The following is an 18992-nucleotide window of genomic DNA, read 5'->3' on the forward strand; positions in this document are numbered from 1 at the left end:
CGGAAACACCTTTATTCTGAGCCTTCATTGGCTCCAACGAGCTGTCATGCGACGTAGAGATTTCTGGGTTATGCAGTTTCCTAAGGTTCCAAGGCAGTAAAGAAGGCACTTCTGCAGGAAAGGTCCAGCTCCACCTCAGCGGTCTGTCCTTAAAGTACGCGTCCTTCTAGGGTAGAGGATAGTCTTACCTAGCCTTAGAACCCGTATTGAGATTTTTGGAAAAAATTTCTTAGAAGTAACTGAGTATGTCAGCCATTAAAAAGAGTGAGATCCAATCATTTGCAACAACAGTCTGAGCCTCAGTTTCCACCTGTGTCGGTAGGGACAGGAACAGCTACCCAGGCATCAGGGTTGAGTGTCTAAGTGTGGGTACTGCAAGGCCGTAAGGGTTTGGGTTGGATGTACCCTGTGTACGGAGGTGTTCTTTGGGATGGGGGACTGGAATATGGGTGGCGGGGCATATTTACCCTCAGTACTGCTGGGACTGCAGTCAGGGATGCTATAGCCACTGTGGGATCTAAGTGAGGGGCAGCCATGCCTCATCCTAAGATTTAGCCCATATCCTGCCGCTGCAGCCTCCCTGGGTCTGTGGACCTCCAGGCTCCCCTGAGGAAATGGGGCTTCTCAGAACCCCCTGATCCAGCACAGTCCCTGAGGGCTTACTCATAGGAAGGAGGGGGCTGCAAAGTGCTGGTATCTGCGTATGGATTCCCCTCTGGAAACTCTGGGCCACTTGCTTGAGTTCTCTGAGCTTCAGGTCTCTGAGTGAGATAGGAAGGTGATGATAGCATTAAACTTGGGCCTGGGAGGGTCAATAAAAGCAACAAAACACACGGAGAACTTACCTGTGCCAGGATTCCAGGGTTTACTTTTTTTTTTTTTTTTTTTTGAGACGGAGTTTTCGCTCTTGTTACCCAGGCTGGAGTGCAATGGCGCGATCTTGGCTCACCGCAACCTCCGCCTCCTGGGTTCAGGTAATTCTCCTGCCTCAGCCTCCTGAGTAGCTGGGATTACAGGCACGTGACACCATGCTCAGCTAATTTTTTGTATTTTTAGTAGAGACGGGGTTTCACCATGTTGACCAGGATGGTCTCGATCCCTTGACCTCGTGATCCACCCGCCTAGGCCTCCCAAAGTGCTGGGATTACAGGCTTGAGCCACCGCGCCCGGCTCCAGGGTTTCCTTATGAGCATTTTAATTCTCAGAGCAACAAGGGGAAGTGGGACCTATTATGTATTGCTGGAAAAATCCAGGATCACAGAATCAAAGTGATTCCCACAGCAGACAAGCTCAGATTCAAAAGGTTGAATTTCAATCTTAGATTCTGGCTTCTGGTTCCAGACCTGGGGAAGTTTAACCCTTTACCACGGTGTGGGAGGCTCTCAGCCTGGAGCAGGCAGACAGTGAGGACAAATGCTCAACTGCTGTTATGCTCTTCTACTTACCCCCTTCCTCTGATGTCTGCTCCACAGTCCTGATGGCACTGCTGCTGTCTGTACTTATCTTCCTCTTGGGAGGCTTTTCTAACAACCACAATTGCATTGTGTGCAAAGGCAATGTCTACCTTTCCCTTAAGCCCAGCACAGAATTTAGCCCTCAGTAGGCCTGTGACTCAGGCATGGGTCTCTCCACACCTTCACCAGCAACTTAGTGTCAGATTCTGATTCTGACAATTTGAAGGTCAAAGTGACGCCCAGCTTTGACTTTTCAGGTGTTGGCGACTATGTGGTTGTAGCCTTAACAATAGGGGGTTACAGACAGTTGGACCTTGCCCAGAGGACCCTGAACCCAGAGGTGATGCTGAAGACTTAGGGACACTGGACTTACTAGACATGACCTCACTTCATTTTTTTCCCCCTCAGAGTTTTGTTTTGATAATTTCATTCTCATGCAGAGGACCCACAGCTTTCTTGATTCTTGGATTGTCAAGAAAGTCACAAGGGCCACCTTCCTTTCTCCCCACAGACCTTGCAGTTTCTGGTCCCACCTCTTCCTGCTTGGTCCCCCTATCAGCATCAGGGTACCTTAAGGGAGAAACAAACCTCCAGGATAAACAACTGATCCTCTACAGTATACTGTTAATAAGCTATGAGGTTTGTACGGCAGGTTAGGTGTATTATATGCATTTTTTGACTTGTATTTTCAACTCACATTGGGCTTCTCCAGGTGTGACCTAATCATAAATTAAGGCATATCTGTAATCTTACAACCAGTGTTGTTATTCTACGATTCCTGAACAGAGCAAATGGTGCCTTTGCAAAACCTAGGGAGGAGATCGCTCTCACCAATACTGAGCATTATACAATACTGTCTGTGAGCAAAAGTATTTCATACTGTTTCTAGGAGTGCTGGAGGTTGTCACAACTGTCCCCGCCTCAGGATGAGCTCCTAGCCTACAAAATATCACGACATTCAGGCTACAAATAAGGACCACAAAGTCCTTTGCTTGGAGAAAATATGTCCTTAGAGGTGTTGGGCAGCAATGCAAACCAAGCCCAAAATGGAGAACTAATTTCTGCCACAGCTCTCTCCCCTCGGGCCCCCAAAGTTCGGGATGCCAAAAGCGATTTCTCCATTGATTCTGGCAGAACTCTATTGTCATTTGAACAGTCTAAAGTAAATAGAATTCTTAAGATTAAAGGTAGCTTAAACAGTAAGGCCTTTATTGTCAAAGAAACCAGAGCAGTCAGCAGCAGGCTTTTCCCCAGGGTGCTGAATGCAGGCTGGAAAATTTCATCATTAAAGTCATGTGAGGCCAACATTATTTCTGAATAAGGCAGTCCATCTTTTCAACTCATCAGAACTCAGATCAAGAACTCCAAACCAAAAATAGGTCAGATCCATGTTCTAACTCATCATAAAAAAAAAAAAAAAAGAAAGAAAAAAAAAGAAAGAGAAGACCGGGCATAGTGTCTCATGCCTGTAACTTCAGCACTTTGGCTCGGTGGATCATCTGAGGTCAGGAGTTCGAGACCAGCCTGGCCAACATGGTGAAACCCTGCCTCTTTTGTAATTATAAAAATACAAAAATTAGCGAGGCATAGTGGCACTTGCTTGTAATCCCAGCTAGTCAGGAGGCTGAGGCAGGAGAATCGCTTGAACCCAGGAGTCAAGTGGTTGCAGTGAGCCAAGATGGTGGCACTGCACTCTAGCCTGGGTGACAGAGGGAGGCTCCATCTCAAAAAAAAAAAAAAAGAAGAAAAAGAAAAGAAAGAGAGCCGGGCGCAGTGGCTCACGCCTGTAATCCCAGCACTTTGGGAGGCTGAGGCGGGTGGATCACTAGGTCAAGAGATCGAGACCATCCTGGTCAACATGGTGAAACCCCATCACTACTAAAAATACAAAACATTAGCTGGGCATGGTGGCGCGTGCCTGTAATCCCAGCTACTCAGGAGGCTGAGGCAGGAGAATTGCCTGAACCCAGAAGGCGGAGGTTGTAGTGAGCCAGGATCGCGCCATTGCACTCCAGCCTGGGTAACAAGAGCGAAACTCCATCTCAAAAAAAAAAAAAAAAAAAAAAAAAGAGAGAGAAAAGAGTGCTCAGGCTTCTCACAAATCCCTCCAACAAAAGAGAGAATAGATACTTCCTTAAAGCAAATTGAGGTGGGTCAATGATGCTCCTTGTGTGTTCCACCCGGCTGGTAGAAGTCAAATAGCTTGGATTACAATCCTAATAGTGATAAAAATCTCGCAAGAGCCCTGGGCAGATTTGAAAGCACAATTCCTCAAATTCTCCCACATAGCTGGAATGTATGTATGTGGATGTCTGAATGAATGAGGTTCAGGGCCAGGCGCGGTGGCTCAAGCCTGTAATCCCAGCACTTAGGGAGGCCGAGGCGGGTGGATCATGAGGTCAAGAGATCGAGACCATCCTGGTCAACATGGTGAAACCCCGTTTCTACTAATAATACAAAAAAATTAGCTGGGCATGGTGGCACGTGCCTGTAATCCCAGCTACTCAGGAGGCTGAGGCAGGAGAATTGCCTGAACCCAGGAGGCAGAGGCTGCAGTGAGCCGAGATCGCGCCACTCCACTCCAGCCTGGGTAACAAAAGCAAAACTCCGTCTCAAAAAAAAAAAAAAAGAGTAAGGTTCAATTCAGGCAGATGGCACCCTCACTGCATCTCCTCCAATGTTGTTATAGTTAATAAAGAAATAGCACATTCCCAGGACATCTAAGGTGTTTTTCTCATGTGAACTTTGTGATACCTGATAAGGTAAGGCCTTTGGTTGATGGATTTCTCATATTCAACACACCCATAAGGCCCTATTCCAGTGTGAACTTGCTGATGTCGAGTGAGGCCAGAGCTTTTGCTAAAAGATTTTCCACACTGGCCACATTCATAAGGCCTCTCTCCAGTGTGAACTCTCCGATGATCACTGAAATTGGAGCTTCGCCTAAATGTTTTCCCACATTCACTGCACTCATAGGGCCTTTCTCCAGTGTGAACTCTGTGGTGTTTAAGAAGCGCAGACCTTTGGCTAAAGGATTTCCCACATTCATTACAGTCATAAGGCCTTTCTCCAGTATGAACTCTCAGATGTAGAATGAGGCTACAATTATGACTAAATGATTTCCTACATACAGTGCACTCGTAAGGTTTCAATCCAGTGTGAACTTTCTGGTGTTTTATGAGACTGGAATTGTAGGTAAAAAATTTTCCACATTCACCACACTCAAAAGGTCTTTCTCCAGTGTGAACACTATGGTGTTGCAGTAGCGCAGAGCTTTGGCTAAAGGATTTCCCACATTTGCTGCACTCATAAGGCCTTTCTCCAGTGTGAATTCTCTGATGTTGAATGAGGTTGGATCTTTGGCTAAAGGATTTCCCACATTCATTGCATTCATAAGGTCTTTCTCCAGTGTGAATTTTTCGATGGTTATTGAGGCTATAGCTTTGGCTAAAGGATTTCCCACATTCCCTGCACTCATAAGGCCTTTCTCCAGTGTGAACTCTCCGATGTTGAAAGAGATTTGAGCTTTGGCTAAAGGACTTGCCACATTCTCCACACTTATAAGGCCTTTCTCCAGTGTGAACTCTGTGGTGTTTAATGAGGCTAGAGTTATGGCTGAACGACTTCCCACATTCATTGCACATGTAACATCTTCCTTTAGTGAGGGCTCTCTGAGGCTCAACAAGTATGTGCTTGTGGCCGAAGGCTTTGTTGCACTGTCCCCAGTTGTAATGTGTTTTTCCCCTGTGAAAGGCAGTCCAACACAAGGTTCTGCTACTTGACTTTTCCCTGGTATGAGTGGCCAGTTGCTGGAGAAATCTTGAGCTGGCCAGGAAGTCCTTCCCAACATCCGTGCAGGTAGAGGGCTTCTGTGACTCACTGAATGTGCAGCTTGTCACAAATGTCACTTTGTTCACCTCACTTCTGAAGGGTTTCACTCCAATGTGCTGCTTCTGGCACTGATGATTTATACTGGAATAGAATTGTTTCTCAAATGCCCAGTATGTGTACATTTTCTCCTGTCGATGTGTTCCCTTGTGCTCAGCCAGGGGAACAATGTCTTGTAAGATTGGGCCACACATGTCACAGGAGTGGGCCTGCTTGATGTGGGAACTTGATGTGGGAACCCTAACTTGTGACAGTCTTTCTACAGAAACACTCTGCTCAGAAGGTACCTCCTCATCCTCTGTTTCACACCAACAATCTAAAGACAATGAAATGACAGTGAAGTGCATGTTGACACTGTAGGAAGAGACAGTTCCAGTACAAATATGTATTTAACACACCCAGAAAGAAGTCCAGGGGATTATCTGCAGGACAGGAGGCTTGTTTCAAATTGAGCACGAGGCCTCTAAAAGTCACAGAATGGGGCAGGCCTCGTGAAGTAGAAGATCCAAATATGGGGAATACTGTAACACAGGAAGGACAGGCAAGGTCCAAAACTCATTCTCCTGCAAGCAACTTTCAGCTGACCCTCATCTGCTGGTGACACCTGAGTGCTGTGTAGAAGGGTGAATCCCAGCCCAAGAAAATCTACCTTCAACAGAGTAGTCCTGGTATTCAAGGCCTGTTTAGAAATATGTGCACACCTCATAATACAATGTGTAGATGCCAACGGTGGAGAGAACTGCACATGGAGCAGTGAGAAAAATGGGTGAGAGGCAGAGTCTAGAGGTGTGGGGACTGGCTCAGAGCTGGAGGTTAGAAAAGTGACAAGCGGCCGGGTGCGGTGGCTCATGAGGTCAAGAGATCGAGACCATCCTGGTCAACATGGTTAAACCCCGTCTCTACTGAAAATACAAAAATTAGCTGGGCGTGGCGGCGCATGCCTGTAGTCCCAGTTACTCGGGAGGCTGAGGCAGGAGAATTGCTTGAACCCGAAGGCGGAGGTTGCAGTGAGCTGAGACTGCGCCACTGCACTCCAGCCTGGGTAACAAGAGCGAAACTCCGTCTCAAAAAAAAAAAAAAAAAAAAAGAGTTTTGGAGGGTCTTGGAAGCCCTTGGTATACCTAAATTAACCATCTAAGAGATGGTCTGGCATCCAAGAGATAGTCTAAGACTTTCTGGCACAAGAAAGTGAAGAAATGTTAGCTGAATGTGGGAAGTAGTACCTGGAAGACAGTGCCACAGATGTGGGAAAGTCATCTGGCCAGGGAGAAGGCAAGCAGGGTAGGACCCATTAGGGTGACTGACCCTGGGTTGTTCCCTTCCAGGCTCAGGGGTAGCAGATGTTGGGGCTGCTCAGGAAGAGGGCAGTGTACACACTGCAGCCCTACCAACCACCACACCTACCCAGGGACTAGGGAAAAAATCTGTGCCCACAGTCCTGATTTGAGGACAGACCTGACCCAGGGGAAAAGGTGACAGGCAGAGACTATCACAAGGTAATAGGGAGGGTGTGAGGACCTTACCCAGGAAGGTTATAAGTGCCAAGTTCTCCAGCATCACATTGTGGTACAGGTGTTTTTGAGCCTCATCAAGGAGACCCCATTCTTCCCTGGAGAAGTACACAGCCACGTCCTCAAAGGTTACAGTGCCCTGCTAGGATGGAGACAGATGAAACCACAAACAGCCCCTTCTCCTGAGGACCTGGAATCCATTCCCCTACACATCTACCCCATAGACATGCTCCTCCCAAACTCCCCAACTCAGAAGAGAATAGATCCCTGTGGCACTGTCTCTTCACAGGACCACTGGTCACTGGGTTCAGTAGTCAGGGGTCAAAGGCAAGTGGACACACAGATATAAAAGCTGAGGGGGCCAGGCACGATGGCTCACACCTGTAATCCCAACACTTTGGGAAGCTGAGGTGGGCAGATCATGAGGTCAGGAGTTTGAGACCAGCCTGACCAATATCATGAAACCCCATCTCTACTGAAAACACAAAAATTAGCCAGGCATGATGGTACATGCCTGTAATCCCAGCTACTTAGGAGGCTGAGGCAGGAGAACTACTTGAACCTGGGAGGCAGAGGTTGCAATGAGCTGATATCACGCCATTGTACTCCTGGGTGACAGAGTGAAACATCACCTCCAAAAAAAAAAAAAAAAAAATTGCTGGGGTCCTGGCAAAGATAGTCAACCAAGCGTTCCTTTCAGGCAATCCCACAGAATCCCAAAGTCATGGAACTCTCAGTAAAAAGGTCCTGGTGCTATCAGGATTATTTCCACTCCAGAAGCATACCATCCTTTAGACTGTATATCTCTCACATCTCTGTACATACATTGCCGTGCCCATGGCACCACAACCTCACTGCCCCGCATCATAGGCCATTTCCCTGGCCTCTCCACATGTTACTTGTAGTTCAATTACCACTTATTTTATTTATTTATTTTTTGAAGACAGAGTTTTCTTCTTGTAGCCCAGGCTAAAGTGCAATGACACGATCTCGGCTCACTGCAACCTCCACCTCCTGGGTTCAAGCGATTCTCCTGTCTTAGCCTCCTGAGTAGCTGGGATTACAAGCGCATGCCACCACACCCAGCTAATTTTTGTAGAGACAAGGTTTCATCATATTGGCCAGGCTGGTCTTGAACTCCCGACCTCAGGTGATCTGCCAGCCTTGGCTTCCCAAAGTCCTGGGATTACAAGTGTGAGCCACCGCATCCAGCCATAATCACCACTTCTTAACCCCACTGGTGAAGATGGGATTCTGCCTTAGACTTACGGGGATGGCTGCACACAAGGCACCTGACTCAGGGTAGATGGGATTCACAGCAATTTGTTGATTACATATATTCATAGCCTCAGAGTGGAGGTGCCGTACACCACACAGGGGTTGCACTGTGGATAAGAATGAACAACCAGGGAAGACCATGGGATGTGTGCTTTGTAGGATCACGAGGGTAAGGTGCCCCCCAGTTCCCATGAGAGGAGGTAAGAATCGCTTGAAACCAGGACGTGGAGGCTGCAGTGAGCCAAGATCATGCCACTGCACTCCAGCCTGGATGACAGAGCAAGACTCTGTCTTAAAAAAAAAAAAAAAGGCCAACTGTATTGGTCACCAGCTGGAAGGCTACTGACTCACAGGTGACCCCATATGCATCTGACCTCAGGCCATACTGAAGGCATCACAAAATCCAAGTGAGTCTACAACGTGGTGAATAAGGACCAGCTTTGGCCTGAATGTCATCTTCTCTCAACGCCTCTCTCTTTTGCCTCTGATCCATCCCACGCCCACTCTTCCTCTGGAAGCCTGTGCTACCTGTCAAACTATGCTGCCAATCCATTTTCCCTGCATGGCCACTTTTGTGCTTCGTCTGTATTTGTGAAGCCCAATCCCATCACCCAGGTACTGATGTAAGAAATCCAGCCCACATCCCCTACTCTTTTGTTTCTGTCCTTTTACAGCTTCACCATCATCTTGAAGATTGCTCCTTCTAAATGACCAGAGTTAACGCACCTTAGTCCACAGAGTAGCCACATTATGGATCTCTCTACTGTGAACTACTGAGATTTTCAGACCTGTGTGTCCAGCTGCCCATTTCATACCTCTACTCAGTGGATGAAACACCTAGGACTCTTACTATGGCCAAACAAAGCTCCTGATGTCCTCCGTGAATATTGGGCATCCTACAATATTCCCCATGACAGTTGATGGCGCTTCCGTCCCTATAGCTGCTAAGACTGAAAACTCTAGGTTCATCCCTGAATCCCTTTTTTTTTTAGAGGGAGTTTTGCTTCTGTTGCCCAGGCTGGAGTGCAATGGCGTGATCTCCGCTCACCACAACCTCCACCTCCCTGGTTCAAGGGATTGTCCTGCCTCAGCCTCTTGAGTAGCTAGGACTACAGGTGTGTGCCACCATGCCCGGCAAATTTTGTCTTTTTAGTAGAGACGGGGTTTTTCCATGTTGTTCAGACTGGTCTTGAACTCTCGACCTCAGGTCATCCACCCACCTAGGCCTCCCAAAGTGCTGGGACTGCAGGTGTGAGCCACCATGCCCGGCCCCTGAATCCTGTTTTATCCGCTCACAGAAAACCTAGTAGCACCCTTTTAAAACATGTATTCAGAATCTAACTACTTTTCCTAATCAACATTCTGGTCCATTAACCCTTACCTGGATTATGGTAGTAGCCTCTACTCCGATCTTCCTTGGACCTCCCTCAATCACACTGTTGTCCATTCTGCCGCCAGAGAAAGCCTGTTAAGATCGTGTTAAAGGCTGGGCATGGTGGCTCACACCTATAATCCCAGCACTTTGGGAAGCAAAGGAGGGTGGATCACCTGAGGGCAAGAGTTCGAGACCAACCTGACCAAAATGGAGAAACCCGGTCTCTACTAAAAATATAAAAATTGGCAGGGCGTGGTGGCGCATGCCTGTAATCCCAGCTACTTGGGAGGCTGAAGCAGACGTGCTTGAACCTGGGAGGCAGAGGTTGGGATGAGCCAAGATCATGCCATTGCACTCCAGCCTGGGCAACAAGATCGAGACTCCGTCTCAGAAACAAAAAACAAAAAACAAGATCTTGTTAAGACCACCTCCCACTCCTGACCCAAATCTTCAGAATGGCAACTTTAATTTTCAAGCAAGCATGCTATCCTGACTCCATTGCAGTTTCACTTCTAAGCATTCGCACATCTTGGTACTAGTTCCTGGTACATAATCCTCCACACCTGTTCACACTGGTCGGAGAAAAAAATGTGAATGCTTCTATATGAAAATCTGACATGGGCTTAGGACTCTGGCTTGGGGTTTCACCAGGGTCCTCAGACCCAAAGACGTGGGGAATGGCACTTCAGAGTTCTTCAGAACATGTGGTGGGGGCTGAGGCCAGTGAGGGAATGGGACATCTTCCCCTTACCTGTATTGGTTCCATAAATGCTTCTGCAGCCACAGGAACCTGTGTGAAGAGGCAGGCCTTATAAGAATGTGTTCACAGTGGGGTTCAATGAACTCATGCCTACCTGTCTCTTTGCCTAGCCCTGGAACCAGGTGACCTCCAGCTAAATGCCTACGTACCGTGCCTCAGTGCTAGGTGTCTCTTCTTACCAGCTGTGTGACCTTGAACAAAGATTGAAACTCTCAGTGCTTCAGTGCCCTCATCACTCCTCCTAGTCCTCAACAACCCTTGGAAAACTTAAAATCCTAACATAGACTGTGCCTCCCTTTCGTTCGAAAGTCTCCATGGCCTCTAGAATCCTCACATCAAAGGTACAGCCATTATTCTGCTATTCCAGGCTTAACTTTGCCTCATACAGGTCCTCACAGAACAAAGAGGAGCCCAGGGTCCCCAATCCTCCCAGCTCCATCGTGCCTCCAAGCCTTTGCACGTGCAGGTCCCTGTGCTTCTCACGCTCTGCCCCAGCACCATCGCCTCCCTGATCCCAACTCTGGGGCCTGGACTGCAGGGACGCGAGCAGGCGTCTCTCACTCGGGGCTTTTGGACTTGGGTGGGGAGGGCGGGGGAGGCCCGGAGGCTGCAGTACTCACCTGAGCCTGGGCCCTTAGCGCGGCCGCCGCCATCGGGTACAAGGGAGACGCGGGGTTGGCGGTCACTAAGGGCGGCGCCGAGCCTCCGCCCGCCACTGTGCAGCGCAGACAACGAACCTTCTCGGTCCGGTCTGTAGGGTTCCGCTGCAGCGCTCAGGAATTGCAGACAGAGTGAATGAACCGGAGGGAGGCCAATGTGCCTGCCTCAAAGAGGACGCTGAAAGTCCCGCCTCCGCAGGCCATTCTGGGAAATGTAGTTTCCCCGGATGCACAGCCCGCGGGGCGGGGCCTCTGGCCGCATTCTGGAGAAAACGCAAGGCGCCACCGCGAGGGACGCTGGGAAATGACTCCCTACGTCCAAATAACGAGAAGATCCCCTTCTCAAGTGGGCGAGACTCAGATTTCTGCCCTCGTAACCCAAGTGTTAGGAGACATCATTTCAGAGTCTGGAACTGCGCATGTTCCCAGAGGCTACAAATTGAAATGAACAGTTCATTCCATAGACATTCAGACAAAAATGCGTACACACTTAGCAGAAGCTAATAATCATTATCATATTGAATTCAAACCTTGCATTGGTAAAAGAAATACCCGAAGCTGGGTAATTTATAAGAAAAGAGGTTTAGGCCGGGCGCGGTGGCTCAAGCCTGTAATCCCAGCACTTTGGGAGGCTGAGGCGGGTGGATCACAAAGTCAAGAGATCGAGACCGTCCAGGTCAACATGGTGAAACCCCGTCTCTACTAAAAATACAAAAAATTAGCTGAGCACGGTGGCGCGTGCCTGTAATCCCAGCTACTCAGGAGGCTGAGGCAGAAGAATTGCCTGAACCCAGGAGGCGGAGGTTGCGGTGAGCCAAGATTGTGCCATTGCACTCCAACCTGGGTAACAAGAGCGAAACTCCGTCTCAAGAAAAAAAAAAAAAAAAAAGAAAAAAGAAAAAAAAGAAAAGAGGTTTAATTGACAGCCCTCACATCTGCTTCTTTGAGGCCTCAGGAGGCTTACAATCATGGTTTTAGGGCTGAGGCAGGAGAATAGCTTGAATCCAGGAGGCAAAGGTTACAGTGAGCCAACATCGCCCATTGCACTTTTTTTGAGACGGAGTCTCACTCTGGACCACAGAGTGAGACTTCGTCTCAAAAAAATAATAACAATAACGACTTTAGGAGAAAGGGGAGTAGGCATCTCATATGGCTGAAGAGGGAGCAAGAGAAAGAGAGTCGGTGGGAGAGGTGCCACACACTTTCAAACAACCAGATCTTGTGAGAATTCACTCTATCTCAATGACAGAACAAGCCACGATGGATCTGCCCCCATGACCCAGACCCTCCCAACAGGCCCCATCGCCAACATTGGTAATAACAATTCAACACGAGATTTACAGGGGATAACATCCAAACTACATCTATCTGTTTGTTAGTCCTGTGTCTGTTTGGTCATGGACAATAAGAAAACAATATTGCAAAAACAATATTGTTTGTCCTGTGAAGGACCAACAGGGAGAGATGAGGGTCACCATGAAGCAGGAGTACAAAGGAGGGTCTAATCTTTTTAATCTTTTTTTTTTTTTTTTTTTTTGAGACGGACTTTCGCTCTTGTTACCCAGGCTGGAGTGCAATGGCGCGATCTCGGCTCACCGCAACCTCCGCCTCCTGGGTTCAGGCAATTCTCCTGCCTCAGCCTCCTGAGTAGCTGGGATTACAGGCACGCGCCACCATGCCCAGCTAATTTTTTGTATTTTTAGTAGAGACGGGGTTTCACCATGTTGACCAGGATGGTCTCGATCACTTGACCTCGTGATCCAACCGCCTCGGCCTCCCAAAGTGCTGGGATTACAGGCTTGAGCCACCGCGCCCGGCCAGGAGGGTCTAATCTAAGTCCACGGTCCCCACAGAAAGCATTTCTCCTGCCTGTATTATTCCGTCCAATTCACTGAGCAACACTTTTATCCACTTACCATCCCTTATTTAATATCATGACATATATAAAAAGACTTTTAGGAATGTGACCTTGACTTTCAAAAAAGTACAACGAAATAAGTGCACTTTGGTATTGACAATGGCAGCAGTGTTCAAAGGCAAAACATGTATGCAAAGAGAGCACTCTACCCTCAGGTTTTGGGTTCACTATTTCATCCTCATTGCTGGAAAGCAATTGTCAGTGTGTGTGTGTGTCTGTGTTTGCTGAGGCTGCTCTGCAGGAAGTGATATTATCTTGGGAAAACAGTTGTAAAATGTGAATTACAGAAAGCTATTAGCAATAACCATGTAGTGATTCAAAGGTGGTAACAGGCCAGGTTTGGTGGCTCACACCTGTAATCCTAGCACTTTGGGAGGCTGAGGCAGGCAGATTGCTTGAGCTCGGGAGCTTGAGACAAGCCTGGCCAACACAGCGAGAGCCCATCTCTAAAAAAAATCAAAAAACAAAAAACAAAAAACAAAAAAAAAACACAACAAACAAACAAAGAAACAAAGGTGGTAACATAAATAGCTCTGGGGACACATTAGTGGATGATGAAAGAAGCTAATATAACAGAGAAGTTTTTGCAGTGATGTCTGCGAAGAAATAGAAATAACTTGGGACACCTCACTGTAATGGTGAAAAGGAAGCCTGCATAATGAACTCCACTTCACTCCTAACCTTCTTACCCTGACAATAGTATCTTTTAAGTTACCTGATTTTACTTATCTCTGCACATAGGCCAAGAATTTACTGGGAATAATTTAGTTTACAGTTTAACTTTAAAGCAAGGATGATGGGAATAGCACTGAATCTATAAATGACTTGGGGAACCACAGCCATTTTCACAATATTGATTTTTCCTATCCATAATAAAAAGGTAAAAGCAATACCTGAAGCTGGGTAATTTATTTTTTTATTTTAATTTTTTCCCTTCCCTTTGCCCTTCCCCCACACACTTGCTAAGCAAGCTGGGTAATTTATAAGAAAAGAGATTTAATGAGGATGGAATATTTTTCCATTTGTTTGCATCTTCTCTTATTTTCTTGAGCAGTGGTTTGTAGCTCTCCTTGAACAGGTCCTTCACATCCCTTGTTAGCTGTATTCCTAGGTATTTCATTCTCTTTTGCAGCAGTTGTGAATGGGAGTTCATTCATTATTTGGTTCTCTAGTTGTCTATTGTTGGTGTAAAGGAATGCTTGTAATTTTTGCTCATTTATTTTGTATCCTGAGACTTGCTGAAGTTGCTTATCAGTTTAAGAAGTTTTGGGGCTGAGATGATATGGGATTTCTAAACATAAAATCATGTCATCTGCAAACAGAGACAATTTGACTTCCTCTCTTCCTATTTGTTGAATATCCTTTCTTTCTTTCTCTTGCCTGATTGCCCCAGCCAGAACCTACAATACTATGTTGAATAGGAGTGGTGAGAGGGGGCATATTTGTCTTGTACCAGTTTTCAAAGGGAATGCTTCCAGCTTTTGCCCATTCAATATGATATTGGCTGTGGGTTTGTCATAAAGAGCTCTTATTATTTTGAGATATGTTCCATCAATACCTAGTTTATTGAGAGCTTTTAACATGGAGGGTTGTTGAATTTCATCAAAGACCTTTTCTGCATCTATTGAGATAATCTTGTGGTTTTTGTCGTTGGTTCTGTTTATGTGATAGATTATATTTATTCATTTGTATATGTTGAAGCAGCCTTGCATTCCAGGGATGAAGCTAACTTAATCATGGTGGGCAAGTTTTTTGATGTGCTGCTGGATTCAGTTTGCCAGTATTTTATTGAGAATTTTTGCACCAATTTTCATCAGGGATACTGGCCTGAAGTTCATTTTTGTTGTTGTGTCTCTTTCTGGTTTTGGTATAAGGATGATGTTGGCTTCATAAAATGAGTTAGGAAGGAGTCCCTCCTTTTCGACTGGCATTCTTCACAGATTTAGAAAAAACTATTTTAACATGGAATTAAAGAAGACCCCCGCATAGCCTAAACAATCCTAAGCAAAAAGAACAAAGCTGGAGGCATCACGCTACCTGACTTCAAACTATACTACAAGACTACAGTACCCAAACAGCATGGAACTGATACCAAAACAGACACAGAGACCAATGGAGAACAGAGACCTCAGAAATAATGGGGCAGAATAGAGACCTCAGAAATAACACCACACATCTACAATCATCTGATCTTCAACAAACCTGCCAAAAAACAAGCAATGGAGAAAGGATCTCCTTTTCAGTAAATGGTGCTGGGAAAACTGGCTAGCCACTATGGAATACTAAAATTGGGGCGGGCGCCATGGCTCACACCTGTAGTCCCAGCACTTGGGAGGCTGAGGTGGACAGATCACAAGGTCAGGAATTTGAGACCAGCCTGGGTAACATGGTAAAATCCTTTCTCTAATAAAAAAATGGAGCCATTTTAATAAAAAAGCTAGTCCAAAAAATGGTCTCATTCTATAAAGATTAAATCATTTCCAAATCACAGTGAAAAGAACTTGAGTAATTAACCAATTTTGTTTTCTACTATGTGCCTTAGAGATACCTCACTGAAATCTGGTATCTGACACAAAGAAATAACATTTGCAGAATGTAAAATTGTAGTGGCAATACTGAGGCTGATTGTTATAGACTATTAAATGGTTACATCTTATTTATTTATATAGAACATTGGTCCAATAACACAAAAATAGAGAACAGCATCTGGGCTTCCTTCCTCCCCTTCCTTTCCTTTCAAAAAAAAAAAAAAAGAGAGAGAATAGCATCTGGAAATTTATCTCATTCAATGATCAGAGGTAAAAGAGTTAACCGTCCTTTCCATTATTTTCTGGAGTAAATCCTTGTTCACAATGAAATCTGATGGCAATTAAATTCTGACATTTTTCCCAGCTAACTGTATGAAGATGCTGAAGGCCATTACTATATAGCATACTGCAACATAAGGACTCTTCTGTTAACCAGTTATGGCACACTTCCAAAATATACCCAACAATCCAGTTTTATTTCTGTCCAAGAGGCTGGGTGCCAAGTATCGAATATAAGCACGGGTACATATAAGCAGCAAGATTACAGTCAATAGACTGAAAATTGAAAATGGCAGACATAGCGAGGGGGGCGAGGCTGCATCATCACCTTTCCGGCTTTTTTTTTTTTTTTGAGATGGAGTCTTGCTCTGTTGCCCAAGCTGGAGTGTAATGGTGTGATCTCAGCTCACTGCAACCTCCACCTCCTGGGTTCAAGTGATTCTCCTGCTTCAGCCTCCTGAATAGCTGGGATTACAGGAACACACCACCACACATCTGAAGTTTCCTTTGAAAATTATTTATTCTCAATAGCCTTGAACCTTTTTTTCACAAGAAAAATATTGCATGTGCAAAAAAAGAAAAACATCTTTTTCTTCATTGTGTTTACCTGCATCTATGGCTGTCATAAAAAGTAAAGCATTTAGACTTTAATCTCTCTTTTCAATTTTTTTTTTTTTTTTTAAAAGGGGGTTTCACCATGTTGGTCAGGCTGGTCTTGAATTCCCGACCTCAGGTGATCCGCCCGGCTTGGCCTCCAAAGTGCTTGGATTACAGGCGTGAGCCACCACACCCAGCCTGACCTTAATCCCTCTAATAATAAATGGACTGCTGTTACATACTATTTCATATATTATTAAAAATATAATATCATTACAGTAAATTTTGTGTTGATACTTTAAAATTTCCTTCTAATTTTGGAATGAGAAAATTTTTTGGCAACTGTACATTCAAAAAGACATTTGGCTAAAAGACTCATTTACAATGTGGTAGGTGATGATTTTATCTTCTCTATTGGGATTTCTCTTAATCAAGGCTTGGTGGACTTTCAGAAGTGGGAGTGGTTAGAGCTGGGTGAACTTTTATCCTGAGAGTATAGTCACTAAAGTAAGGCTACTGTTCAGAAGTTTACTTTCAAAAGCAAGGCCACTGGAAAGAGGCCACTGCTGTTTGGTTGTTGGCTAGAAGAAGCTTTCTCTGATTTCTAGACTGGGGTGTATCACTGGTTGATTTTTAGAAGCTTGGTAGTGTGATTCATCTGCTTCCTTTCAGTAGTGTAATACTGGAGTGAGGCTGTCACAGATGGGTTGATTTTCAGAGCATGTTTATTGATCCATAGTTATCTCAAATTAATTGAAGTTAGTTGTTTAAGACTTTGTCAAAAGAACAGTGTTTTCCATTCTTGAATTTGAAAAAATAAGAATTTTAAATTCTACGTGCCACCTATTGGTCTTCCATTAGCCAAACCTGCAGAGAGACCACAGACCAGTGGTCCCCAACCTTTTTGGCACCAGGCGCCAGTTTCATGAAAGACAATTTTTTCACAGACAGGAATGGAGGGTGAGGAGGTGGAGTGGAATTAATTAGATTCTCATAAGGAGTATGCAACCTAGATCCCGCACATGCACAGTTCACAAAAGGGTTTGTGCTCCTATGAGAATCTAATGCGGAGAATCTAAGGCGGAGTTTAGGTGACAATGCTTGCTTGCCAGCACTCATCTCCTGCTGTGCTGCCTGGTTCCTAAGAGGCCATGGACCAGTACCATTCTGCAGCCTGAGATGTGGGGACCCCTGTCGTAGATATTGTTTAGACCTCTACTCGTGGAGGTGTGATTTTCAGTTAGTGTTGCCATTTAAACGAGTTGAGCCAATTACTGTGATGAAAAAATAGCCCTAACTGCTAAATTTTAGTAGTTTATTGAAAAAAAAAAAAAGCTGAGCATGGATTATTTAGGGTATTGTGACAAAGTCAAAAGGGGACACAGGACAAAAATCATTATATGCAGGACATATCCTGTATGTCTAAGAATCTTGGTAACTTTATTAGTGAAGTCTCTCATGCTACTAATACATCTAAAAAGCACCTATTGAGAGCTCATAGGTGTTCCTTGGATGTATATTTTAACAGTGAATTATCAAGATAGCACAACTTTGCTGATGATTTTTACCATTCTGATATCCTCTTTACAATTGCTCAGCATTTCTAGGAGAAAACAGTCACATTTTATAGACAAAATGTGGTTAAGATGCCAATATAACCACATGTTTAACTTTATTCTTTCACTTCTCATACTTAAGTATTCAGGCTCACACTTTACTGAGATCTTAATTTTGTCCATCTATCGCAGATATTTCCTCAAAGCAACGTCTTTCATTATCTTCTAATAACTACAGAATGATTACGAACAGCTTTCAGGATTTTATTCCCCCCCAGGGATAATCTCACTTCCTAATACAGACACCTTGCTTACAATGACAGGATAAATGGTAATTGCACTGTGTTTTGCTGCTGTGGATATACTCACCGATTACGCAGGCAGGAAGAGTTTTCTGAGGAAATCTGTCCATTGATTTCAGGGAGACTCCACATCATCCCTCTTCCTTCTTCCATTCCACGGCCTTGTTTGGAGTTTTTTCTCTTTGGTCTCTGACCAAATTGAAGCTCACAAAAGTAACTGTAAAGTTTGAGTGTACATATTTAAAAAGCAGCAGGGTAATAGTTATTAGATCCTAGCTATGAGTGTATGTAAAGAGACATTGTGATGTGGTGTGTCTATTTAGTTTTGCAGCTTTAGGGAGCAACTTAAATACCTCAACATTTCTGCGATGCTGCAGACTACACTCAGGGGAATCTAGGTCCAGACTTTTTAAGAGGACGGAAGCTGGACCGGGCGCGGTGGCTTACGCCTGTAATCACAGCACTTTGGGAGCCCGAGGCAGGTGGATCACAAGGTCGGGAGTTCGAGACCAGCATGGCCAATGTGGTGAAACCCCGTGTCTACTAAAAACACAAAAATTAGCCGGGAGCGTGGTGGCGGGTCCCTGAAGTCCCAGCTACTTGGGAGGAGAATAGCACGAACCTGGGAGGCGGAGGTTGCAGTGAGCCAAGATTGCACCGCTGCACCACAGCCTCGGCTATCGGGTGAGAGTTCATCTCAAAAAAAAAAAAAAAAAGGACGGAAATCCTGCCAGACCTTTGAATCTCACGTTACTTTTCCCAAACACCCTGGCCTTCTTTATTTCCAGTGATTTGCCAAGAGCCCGGACCGAGAAGGGACCCGCCAGGACGGTGGGTTCAGTGGAAACTACACTACCCACAACCCCATTCACCACACATCCAGTGAG

The 18992-nt window shown here is 45.4% G+C and overlaps 1 protein-coding gene and 1 pseudogene across 6 annotated transcripts; both read right to left on the minus strand.

Annotated features, from left to right (window-relative positions):
• Positions 1-1182: 1182 nt before the first annotated feature.
• On the minus strand, positions 1183-18237 carry LOC101035258 (uncharacterized). Of its 6 annotated transcripts, XM_074385806.1 has the most exons (6): positions 18173-18237; positions 10887-11357; positions 10258-10296; positions 9513-9596; positions 6866-6995; positions 1183-5658 (listed from the first exon to the last, which is right to left on the minus strand). In XM_074385806.1, exons 2-6 carry the CDS (start codon positions 10917-10919, stop codon positions 4175-4177), a joined length of 1770 nt encoding a protein of 589 aa, XP_074241907.1. In that variant the 5' UTR covers positions 10920-11357; positions 18173-18237; the 3' UTR covers positions 1183-4174. The 6 variants fall into 6 exon arrangements, with proteins under 6 accessions (XP_074241907.1, XP_074241908.1, XP_074241911.1 ...); XM_074385807.1 differs by lacking the exon at positions 18173-18237 and having other exon boundaries at positions 6866-6992; positions 10887-11631; XM_074385808.1 differs by lacking the exon at positions 10887-11357 and having other exon boundaries at positions 1184-5658; positions 18173-18207.
• LOC141581211 (protein kish-A pseudogene) overlaps positions 11698-18992 on the minus strand; it is a 40596-nt pseudogene continuing 33301 nt past the window's right edge.

Source organism: Saimiri boliviensis, chromosome 14 (assembly GCF_048565385.1).
Source record: "Saimiri boliviensis isolate mSaiBol1 chromosome 14, mSaiBol1.pri, whole genome shotgun sequence".
NCBI classification, from domain to species: domain Eukaryota; kingdom Metazoa; phylum Chordata; class Mammalia; order Primates; family Cebidae; genus Saimiri; species Saimiri boliviensis.

What these genes read in the sequence shown, in the direction of transcription:
- LOC101035258 (XM_074385806.1), bottom strand. Translation starts at nt 10,919, where the DNA reads ATGGCGGCGGCCGCGCTAAGGGCCCAGGCTCAG. An exon ending in CGCTAAGGGCCCAGGCTCAG is followed by an intron (nt 10,297 to 10,886) that starts GTGAGTACTGCA and finishes CTCTTCACACAG; the next exon opens with GTTCCTGTGGCTGCAGAAGC. An exon ending in GGCACTTATAACCTTCCTGG is followed by an intron (nt 5,659 to 6,865) that starts GTAAGGTCCTCA and finishes CATTGTCTTTAG; the next exon opens with ATTGTTGGTGTGAAACAGAG.